General features: G+C 49.5%; 1 protein-coding gene and 1 pseudogene across 1 annotated transcript; one reads left to right on the forward strand and one right to left on the reverse strand.

Annotated features, from left to right (window-relative positions):
* The first annotated feature begins 1,558 nt into the window (after window positions 1-1,558).
* Window positions 1,559-8,129, forward strand: LOC120677831. The gene is made up of 5 exons (XM_039959036.1): window positions 1,559-1,955; window positions 3,475-3,642; window positions 3,887-4,231; window positions 4,778-7,205; window positions 7,442-8,129. The coding sequence occupies exons 1-5, from the start codon at window positions 1,588-1,590 to the stop codon at window positions 7,895-7,897; spliced, it is 3,765 nt and encodes a 1,254-aa protein (XP_039814970.1). The 5' UTR covers window positions 1,559-1,587; the 3' UTR covers window positions 7,898-8,129.
* On the reverse strand, window positions 3,632-4,554 carry LOC120679582 (annotated as a pseudogene).
* Window positions 8,130-10,744: the final 2,615 nt, after the last annotated feature.

Genomic DNA, 10,744 nt, shown 5'->3' on the forward strand with positions numbered 1-10,744 from the left:
ATCCCATTGTGCTTGAATCCCTTCATAACCGGTCGGACCCATGCAGTGCTCATGCTTGTACTGTTCTCGAAGCAGCTTGTATCTTTCACTCTCTATTACGGCTTCTTCAGATTCACACATCTGTACAAACTCTTTACAATCTTCCGGTTCGATATACGGGTGCTTCCCAAATGGAGTCAGTCTTTTCTTGATATAATTTGCCTTAACCTTGCTTTTGTGGGTTCTCCATGCCTTGGGCGGAGACGCCACATAGGAGACGCGGGTTGTCCCTTGGAGCTTGGAACAAACATATAGGATATGTTTCGTTTAAACACATGTCTCCTATATGTCAAAGGAGACGCGTCAGAACTCCGCGTCTCCTAATGTTGTGTCTCCTTTGATGCTTTCTTACATAGGGTAATGTACTGTCAGCATTGTCACTATTAAAGAGAAAAACATGTGTAATATGCTATCTCTGTCGATCAACAATAAGAAACACGGCGTTTCACAAGAAAAGGAAAGAAACAAAACATGCTAGTTTTTGTTTGGCTGGAAAGTTTCTTTGCTTTCATCAGGATTTTAGCCACTTCTAGAAAGTTATTTACAAGGTAGTATTTTACATGAAAGATATAAATTAATTGAGCTCTATTACAATGATTGTAAAAAGATCCTGAATATCCTTTCTCAACTCAGGCCTTGTTTGCTTTTTTAAGTTTTAAGTCATAAGTCTCGTCACATCGCATGTTTAAATATCAATTAGGAGAATTAAACATAGACTTGTTATAAATTAATTTCATAAGTCGTGACTTAATCACGAAAGGAATGTATTAAACCTAATTAGATCATAATTTGATCACTAATTGCTATAGTAATCATCCACTAATTATGTATTAATTCTACTTATTAGATTCGTCTAGAACCCTAATTGCAACTTATTAAATTAGTTTTATATTAAATTGGCATCCAAACATTTGACGTGACAGCTACTTAAAAAACCAAACAAGGCCTCAGTCTGAACTTTTGTTCAAAATGTGAAGTTCAAGAAAGGAAAATTGCTGAACACTTAAACAAATCAATCACCCGGTACAATGATGGAGCTCACCGGATTGTGCCCAGTTAGACTCTGTTTATTTTGAGTTGCTAAAGTTCAGCTCCTGTCACATCAAAGAGAATCTTGCTATTTAAGATTATTAAATAAAATATGTTTATAATTTTTTTGACAGATGGGTGCTAATTCGCGAGACGAATCTAATGAGCCTAATTAATTCATGATCTGCTACAGTGATGCTACAGTAATCATTCTCTAATTATATATTAATATACCTCATTATATTCGTCACACAGTTTAGTCTCGGGGTTCTGCAATTAGTTTTGTAATTAGATTTTATTTAATATTTATAAATATTAAAATTCTCTTTGATTTGACAGGGACTAAAGTTTAATCCGATCCAAACAGCGCTTTGGTGCCAAGATACCAATCTTCCGGCCCGCGTAGAGACTGATGCGTGTCCATCTGAAGAAGCAACTGTAGCACGCTAGTCCAGGGCTCAATGCTCCCTTGTTTGAAGGGCACGCTCGCTCCTGCTACGATCCAGTGGGGAGGAGGTTATGTCTTGGCGCTGCTTTGCATTGCATTTATACCTTTTCGAGCTGTTGGGCACCCATTTCCTCTGGGGGAAACGAACAATGGCGAGAGCGACACCAGCTGGCGCCACCGGTGGAGAGGTTGCTGTCCAGATTTGTGCTGAGGCGGCTGCTGCGGACGCCGCAGCAGGTGGCGGCGGCGAGTCGCAGCGGAGGGAGCGGAGGCTGAACCGCTTCGTGTGGGTGGTTGCCCTCGGCGAGTGGGCGGGGAACGCTTTCGGCGCGCTGGCTTTCGTATGGGCGACCGCGGTCTTGCTCGGCGGCTTCTGCTCTGATCTCAAGCCACAGGATTTCCGGTTTGCCACCGTGATTATCTTCATAGAAGCCTTCAGGTAGGCGCTGATGCTGTTTCAAGATTCATCTCTTTCTCACTTTCGTGGTCACATATTGTCGCATGCACTAGCCCCGCATGTCACGTCACCTTTACAGTGTGAAAATTTCTGAAACCAACCTAATATGAGCAGGGGCGGAGCCAGAAAGACATTTTTTTCATTATTAGGAGGGGCCAACCATACAAATTTAATCAAAATTTAATCAAAATTTAAATTCCTAATGGAAATTTGGGGACCATAGGGGGGGGGGGGGCCAGGCCCCTGCCCGCCCCCCCTGTCTCCACCCCTGAATATGAGTTTTATAAGAAAGTGTGGCAACAATTGGCAGCCTTCATAGAATAGATGAGTCAGATAGGCCTGCAATTAGAAAAACATTTTATTTCCCACTTGTTATCAATTTTACAGAAATAAGTATTAGAAACTTTTGAATAACTTTAGTCTGTAGAATAATCCATAGTTAATCGGAATTGCTTATACTAATTCTATCCCATTTGTTTTTTTTCTTTTTTGCCGAGTGCCCCTCCATCACAAATTACTATTCATTTTGGCTTTTATAGTTACATAACTTTTGATATGCACCTAGATATATACTATGTTTAGATACATAGCAAAAGTTATGTATCTAAAAAGAAAACTAAAACGAATTGTAATTTGGGATGGAGGAAGTATCATTTATTCATATATATATATATATATATATATATATATATATATATATATATATATATATATATATATATATACTCTGTATCCTTTATCTAGTAATGGTAGACTCCCATTCTCGAATACTCTATATGCAGTTGTATCCTCATCCAAAGTTTTTCCTTTTTTGCATAGTATTGTATGACCATGTGTGTTCGACATATGCTTAGTTAAAACCATAGATAATATATATATCAACTCCCGTTGGAGACCATTTTGTGATTGGTGAGCCATTGAAGTCTATATGCTTGATATCACACCCCAGTTACATGTATATATGCGTGGAATGAACGGTGAGTCGGTGACAAATCTCAAAAAAAAAAAAAAACGGTGCATCCATCGTGTATGTATAGTTTGAATTTACTTTTTTTAGGGTGATGTTAGAACAAACATAGGGCTAAAATTTAATTATATTTTTGTAATTGCGTAGGCTGGTAGTTTGACACAATGGCTGTTGTTACCAACAATGATTAAGTTGAGTCTTTAAATTGATGGTTTGATGTTTTCTTCCTTTGTAAGATTTGTTTCGTTGTCTTGCGTGTGTTCCGTGAGGATTACATAGAGGTCACATGATAGAATGACCTCCTGGTCTAGTGAGAGCACTCAAATCTCATCCCCCCGGGACCGGCCGACCGGGAGGCTGCCCTCCGACTCTAGTGAGAGCGTGCCGCCACGCCTGGGAGGATGTTCAGTAAGGATTAACGTGTAGTAGTAAGATATAAAAACATGTTTATATTTCTTTTAGTTTTTTTATAATAAACATGTTTTTATAATAAACAGAATAATCTCATCCCTTTCTTTGCTCTGCTCACGGCAGGATTTTTAGCCGCAACTACAAATTGGACAACCAGTCCTTGTTCGGGACCACGAGGGCACTTAGGTGGATTAATGTGTCCTTCGCTCACATGTTGGGGCGGCCGCAGGAAGGGAATGAGGAACGAGATCCTCTGCGGTCGGCGGATGCTGACTTTTCTCTGCAGTCGCCGTGATCCACCGTCCAGCAGCAATCCAACGCCTCGCTCCCAGATGGCTCGCGCGCTGCTCCCTGCAAGAGGCTGGCTCAGCTCGCTCGCGGCTGATGACGGCCCAATTCCCCCTTCCCCTGTCCTCTTCTCATGCTTGCTGCTCGCCGCGGCAGCGACGGCGAAGGACTGCCGATTGGACAAGCATTTCTGGCTACACAGCAAGCTAGCTGTGGTTGCTTGCACTTGCACAAGACGCGTCTGCAGGCATGGGCTCGATCGGGCTCACCTCTTCACCCTCTTGGGGTCCCGGATTAGCTCCGTGGAGGCGGCAGCCTGCCCCGTCGCTGGCGCCTCCGCATCCGCGGCCTCATTCCGCTCGTCATCGCAGCCATTGGTGGCGCCGCCCGTGGGGGCACCGCCGCCGCGCTTGTCGCCGCCGCCATCGCTGCTGCCGCCATTCTCGGACCTCGGCGCGGACGACGACCCGCCGCCAGCCTCGTCGGGGAACATGGACCTGAGCTGGTCGTCGTCGAGGGGCTCGAACTCGCCGGCCGCGCTGTCCGCGGGCGCCACCTCGACGAAGGCCACCGAGTCGCTGAGCGACCTGCGGTGCGCGCCCCCCGCCGCGACGCTGCGAACTCGGCGAAGTCGTCCACCCACGCCGCGGCCTCGTGGTGGCCCCCTCCGGCCAGTGGTGCACCGCGGACGGGATCCTGGGCGACAGCTGCGCCATGCGCGCGCGCAAGCGCAACGCGTACACGGCCGCCGGACGATCCGCCCGCAGAACCCCGCGGTAGCTCGCTGGCAATGTGCACACCGGCCGGCAGCGAGTGACCCAGCTCTTGTGTTAGCTCAGCCTCCCGAGGGAGCTCGACCGCCGCCTTGCTCACCCGCGGGAGCTCGCCCGCCGCCGATGGAGCCGCTGCCGACCTCTCCTTCAACCCCGACCGGCTGCGCACTGCTCCGCCCCTCCCTCGCTCCAGCTGCCGCCCGAGCCCTGCTCGCCCGTCGCCGCGCGCCCGCCGCTGCCTCCTCCGCCGGCGCGACCGCGGCGAGCGGTAAGCAGGAGAAGAGGACAGGGAAGGGGAATCGAGCCGTCGTTACCCAGGGGCCGCGACCGAGCTCTGTCGAAAAACGTGAGCCAGCCTCTTGCAGGGAGCAGCGCGCGAGCCATCTGGGAGCGAGGCGTTGGATTGCTGCTGGACGGTGGATCACGGCGACTGCAGAGGAAAGTCAGCATCCATCGACTGCAGAGGATCTCGTTCCGGGACCTGAAGTGGTGCTGACCATGGGTTTGTGGATAGACCTCATTAACTGGTTGCCGGTGGATGAATCGATTTTCCTGGTCATTCTCCAGGCAGTGTTACTGATTGTTATGAGCAAGATGGAGATACATGGTTATCCTCAGCTGACGAATCGGTCCCGGCGGCGCAGACGATTGTTGCTGGGGGCTGTCCTGGTCGCCTTCCTAATCATTTATGGTCTTGACTCATCAAGCAAATATCGGGAATTTCTCGAATCCCCGTCAGAAGATGATGATGATCATCATTTCTATAGCATGCCCGCACAGTTTTCCTCCGCGTCCACAGAGATACTGACACAGGTGGTGGCAGCGTTGCTGCTCATTTTCAGACCCCAAGTAGTTGCCAACTTAACAAATACTACTTACGGCCGCCCCCTATTGTCTCTGGCCAAAGTGATCTCAGTCGTAAGCCTGGGTTTTGGCTCTGTGGTGACCACCGTGTTCGTGTGGCAACCTGCACTTGTCATTAACTTCGTCGGCAGTATAATCACAGCATTCACAGTAGCGGTTCTGTCGCTAGGCAGCCTGACTCCGGCAGCGAACAACACTCTGCTTGGTGCCCGCTGGATCGATGTCATGATGCACATATTGTACCTTTGGTATTTGCTGCTACCAATCCCGGCCTGGATTTTCCATGATTTTTTTGGGGGGTCCCGCCGAATCGCAATTATTGCCACCGGCCTCTCATTCGTTCTCTGGGTAGCAGTGCTGCTGATGGAGAACTTGCAGATCCCGGCGGCCGCCCTTCAGGTCTTGCTCTCATCTTCAAGGTTCCATGGCCTGCAGACTGACTACGGCCAGCCGCCGCAGGACAGTTCTACTAGCCCAAACCTGGTGCCGGCAATCAGAGTCTTCTACGTGCTGGCGCTGTGCGAAGGGTCACTCTACATCACCGCAAGCATTCTCGGGCTCTTCTCCTTCTTCCCACGCAGATCGCTTGTCCGTCACTTGAAACTCAGCGGTCAACAAGGAGCAAAAGCCATCGATCTCTACTACGAGTGTGCCTACTCAACATGCATGGACACCGGCCTGTTTGCCGCAAAGAAGACGCTGAGCCTCGCCGGCTTCGCCACGGAGTCCCTGAGCTCCGATTCCAGTGAGGTGAGGCTAGCTGGTGCTCTTGTCCTTAGCAACCTCCTGAATGAAAGGGAAACAGATTATTCCAGCCAAGAGCTGAGGTCAAGAATCATCAGCTCCAACAAAACCGTGTCCATGTTGGTTCGCATGCTCGGGTGGGCAGATGGACGAAACAGAGATATCAGGTTGGTCGCCACTAGGATCATCACCAATCTGGCTGACAGTCTCACAATTTCTGAGGTCCCGGGCATGCTAAAGTTGGTGTCCTCGCTCCTCGATGCCGATTATCAACCAGCAAACAATGAACCAGAAGGGAGACAAGATTCCTTGCTCGAGTCTGCCACAAGCGTCGTCAATGGACAGAGGGATCAAGGAAGTTCAGTGCAGGCAGTTCCTGGAAATAATGGAGGGTGCTATTGGTTACGGCGGTGTTGGCTGCGGACGAAAGAGAAGTGGTCAGTTGTTCTGGAGGAGCAGCCCTTGACCCATCAGGATTCACTCAACATCCCGGGCATGGTAATCCTCGAGAGGCTTGCTCATGATCCTGACAACTGTGCAGAAATTGCCAAAGCCACGTACCTCATTTCCAAGATCATAAGGCTCATAAGATACCCCACCGACAGAGAAAGCAGCAACGACCACGTGCAGCAGCATCAGCATGCGGTGATATTTTCATCTCTGAATTTTGTGAGGCGGCTTGCAATCACCGGGGAGACCACTGGGGAAGCAATCCGGCAAGAGCTGTGCAGGAACTCCTTCTTGCTGAACAACCTCGAATGCGTCTTGGAGTTGGAGGACAGGCGCATGAGCACTGAACTAATGAAACTGGTGTTTGAGATCCTAACCAAGCTGGCCTTCGACGAGGACGCAAGGGAAGAGATTGGGAGCTCCAAGGTGACTATTTCCAAACTCATGCATGCTTTTATCGGGAAAGATGGACCAACCGACGCGTACTATGATCAGTCCCTGCGAATGCCCGCAGGGGAAGCACTGGCAAACCTTACAATAGAGAGCCCTGCAAATTGCCTGGCCATCTTGGAGGAACCAGGATACAAACTTATCAAGGATCTCAAGGACATGCTCTGTAAAGATGAGTATAGATATGTAGCTGCAAGCCTACTGCAGAATGTTTGTGCGCATTCCAGAGATAAACTTGGCCACCATCAAGGTGCAGGTGACCACCTGTCGTCTTCCTTACCAATGGTGAGTGTCTTCTGCAACTAAGATACTAGTCTATTGACTGTTTGACATGTTCGGTATTGTTATCATAAAAGTTATTGGCTTAAATTTTTAAATGCATGCTGTACTGGTAGAACTTTTTATCAGTGGGGTTGAGTGATTAGCAATCGTGGAATTGTTTTCCTTGCCATTGATGAATTAATCTTGAAATATAGGTCTCAGTTACCTGACATTGTTCACCACACCGTGCATGCATGCAGCTGATGGAGAATATAATGTCATCCGCGGGGGGCAAGCAACTGGAGCCCCTGATCGGCCTCGTGTCACAAATCGGTGATGTGATCCCGGAACCATTTGCCCGTGAGCTGCAGCATCAGCTACAAAGCAACGGATCATCAGGTCTTGTTCAGAAGCTGGTGGGCACACTCAACTCTAACAGGAAGCCAAATCCTGAATACCCAAGGATGAGAAGGGTTATAGTTGAGATGGTGATATCGATTGTGAAATCTTGTCCTCGCTACGCCACTATATTCAGAGACAAGGGAATGATGGAAGCACTGAGCAAGGTAGAAAGGACCCCATCCAAAGTGGAGAAGTACAGGGTCTTCTACGGCAACGTAGGCGTCGTTCCGGAGAGTGGCTCACCCCTCGCTGCTCTAGTGGCCACGGCAAAAGGGTTGTTGGTTCATCCTGCAGCTCCAGCTTTTGGCGCCTAGCTAAGTCATGCGTTGGTTCATTCGGCATATGCATGTGAGCGCATTTATACTGTGGCTGGGCCATACAGCAGACCATGGCTTTTTCTTCTCCTGTGCTCCTCAACTGATTTTACTATCAAGGCTTTCTAGTTGTAATTGTAATCATTTATTTCGGGGCCTTATAGATTGTACTCTTTGTACGGGATGGAGGTATCGTATCATAAATATTATGTGTGTGTCTATATATGTATGTATATATATATATATGGGAGCGCTATTTAACACGCAGTGTGTTGAATAGCTATTTAGCGTGCTAGCACCTCTTGAGTTAAGGAATACAGAACGCAACTGGAAAAGTAGGACCCGTGACCGGAAAATTGGTGTTCCAACCGGAAAATGCTGAAGAGTGTTCCTCCTAGGCTAAATTTATCAGCATAGATTTAGATCTGGTCTCGTAGAACCGTGTGCAGCGTCTATCTCGTGCGAACAGCATTGGCCACAAGGCCATGCTGCCATGGCAAATAATGTACGATTGACATGCCATCTTCCCTCACTTTGTTTGCGGACAGAGCAGTTTGGATTCCCAAAGCCTCCCATTCCGAGGTGCGATAAGGAGTAAGTTTACTGCCGACATACAGTTTCTCTTCCCATCTTTGTTCTATACTGGAGAAGAAATGAAGAGGCTGTTTTTTATGAGTCTTTTACCTCCATACCATTATAAAAGATGCATGTTTCCTATATGCCATCGAAATTTTGAAGTTCCTCCACACCATTGAAGAAAGTTTCCTTTACCTGGGTGCCATTGCCATCAAATTCACCTCTAACACCAGTTACCTGGGTGCTATTGCCATCAAACTATTTATGCTCTTCTTTGAATTGTTGCTCCTGATTTCCCTCGAACAGCGTGTCATCTACAAGATTACACAAGCAAAACATGCACAAAATAAGGAAGAATATGTAAACAGTATAAACAAAGAAAGATATGGTGATAAAGATGTTGTACGCGTTGCAAGGTTCCCTGTGAGCGCAAGAATCGCTGAAATCAGAGTTAAAACAAGGAAGATACGACTAAAATAAGGTTTTAGGGGCTTAATTGCAAAGAAACAGAACTTCCAGGGGCTAGATCTGAAGAAACCAGGGGCTGGAACATAATTAAACTTAAAGAACATGGGCTACACTTGTAAAAAGAGAGGGCTGGATGGTGGCTTCTATTTTTAGAAAGCTCAGGGGCTAAAACAGAAAAGAAAGGACCTTTCTAGAATTACTTTTGAATAGCACAGGACGGTGGGTTGGCTTTTATAAAGCATAAGGGTCTTTTTGCAAAAGGGCCATGTGTGATCGGTATTGACTCCGGTTGGATTAGATCTGACCCGTCAGAACGCCAACTGACGGCGGAGAGGCGGGGAGGACGGCTCGACTGCGGCTCCAGGCGGCTCGGCTGGCGGGGCTTGACTCGGCTCGCGCAGGCAAGCTCGCGGCGCACGTGGCTTGGGCGGGCGGCGCTACGACGCTGGTGGCAAGCGGCGCGGCGACGGATGGCCAGAATCAGCCGTCCTAACTCGGTTCGAGCTGGGGAAAGGCCGAGAAGGAAGAGGAGGGCAAGGGGAAGCCGATGGAGGGGTCGGGGAGGCGTTGCGGTGGCTGAAGTGGAGCTCACGGCGGCGAGGGGCGGACGGCATGCTCCGGCGAGGAATCCCCAGCGAGAGAGAGCAGAAGAGAAAGGAAAAAGGTTATGCGGTGATCCTTACGATGACATAGAGCTTTGGCGGCGGTTGAGGGCATCGGAGAGGCAGCGAGGCGGCAGATTGACGGCGTGGCAGAGCTTGGCGGTGTGGCGGAGCAGCGCTGCAGGGCAGAGGGGGCGAGAGCGAGTGAGGGAGCAAGGGAAAGGGATCAAGACAGGGCTTAGGGTGCCATTTATAGGCTGAGGAGGGAAGGGAGATGGGCAGTAGGGGACAGGGCGGCGAGCTCGTGGTGGCTGGCCGTGGTGGTCGGCCATGGTGGCCATCAATGGTGAGTGGCCGAAACCGACGGGAGAGGAGGCGGCGCGAGGTGGGGGTGATGGCGAGCATTAAAGGCGGGTGTGGTGGAGAGGGAGGTGTTGACGTAGAACTGGTCAACACACAAGGACTAGAACGCGCGGATCGCAACGATCAAATCACTAGCGAAGAACCCCGGTGACCGGTCAGACCGGTCGCGCCAACCGGTCGCGCCAACCGGTCGGACACAGAGAACGCCGCAAAACCTAAAACCACGAGCTCGGGAGGGACCCGTCGGAGCTCGCTGATCTATGGTTGTCTTGGAGTCAGCAGGCCACCCAAGACGCCTTGAACACTGTAGAGACGAGCAAAGAACAACACGAGGTTGGAAAAGTTAGGGTTTGAAGAAAATAGTAGATTGATTGATTCGATTGGGTAGAAGGACCTCAATCGGCTATGGCCTTTATATTTATAGGCCGGGGAGGACGTACCCCTTCCAAATTGAGTTACAAACGGACTCTAAATTACAGATCTACCTCAATTCAAATTACACAGGACCAGACCTGTCTGACCAATCGGCCCGACCGGTCGGCCTCGGCACCTTGCCAATTTTGGCTACCAACAGGAGGTGAGCGGGCGTGGGAAGGCGACCGGCCGGCGAGGGCGTGCGGCGCAGAGGAGGTGGGCGGCCGGAGGAAGGAGGAGGATCTGACGGTCGGGGCCCGATTGGAAGTGAGAGAGGGGGAGAGGAAAGGAAAGTGGGACAGACAAGGAGCTGGGCTGGCAGTTTGGACTCTACAGGCCGAGAAGGAAAGAAAGAAGAGAAGGGAGGTGAAGAGAAAAGTTGGGCTGGGCTGGTAGAGGAATGAAAAGAAAGGGAGAAGAAAGT

This window comes from Panicum virgatum, chromosome 6N, assembly GCF_016808335.1.
Source record: "Panicum virgatum strain AP13 chromosome 6N, P.virgatum_v5, whole genome shotgun sequence".
NCBI classification, from domain to species: domain Eukaryota; kingdom Viridiplantae; phylum Streptophyta; class Magnoliopsida; order Poales; family Poaceae; genus Panicum; species Panicum virgatum.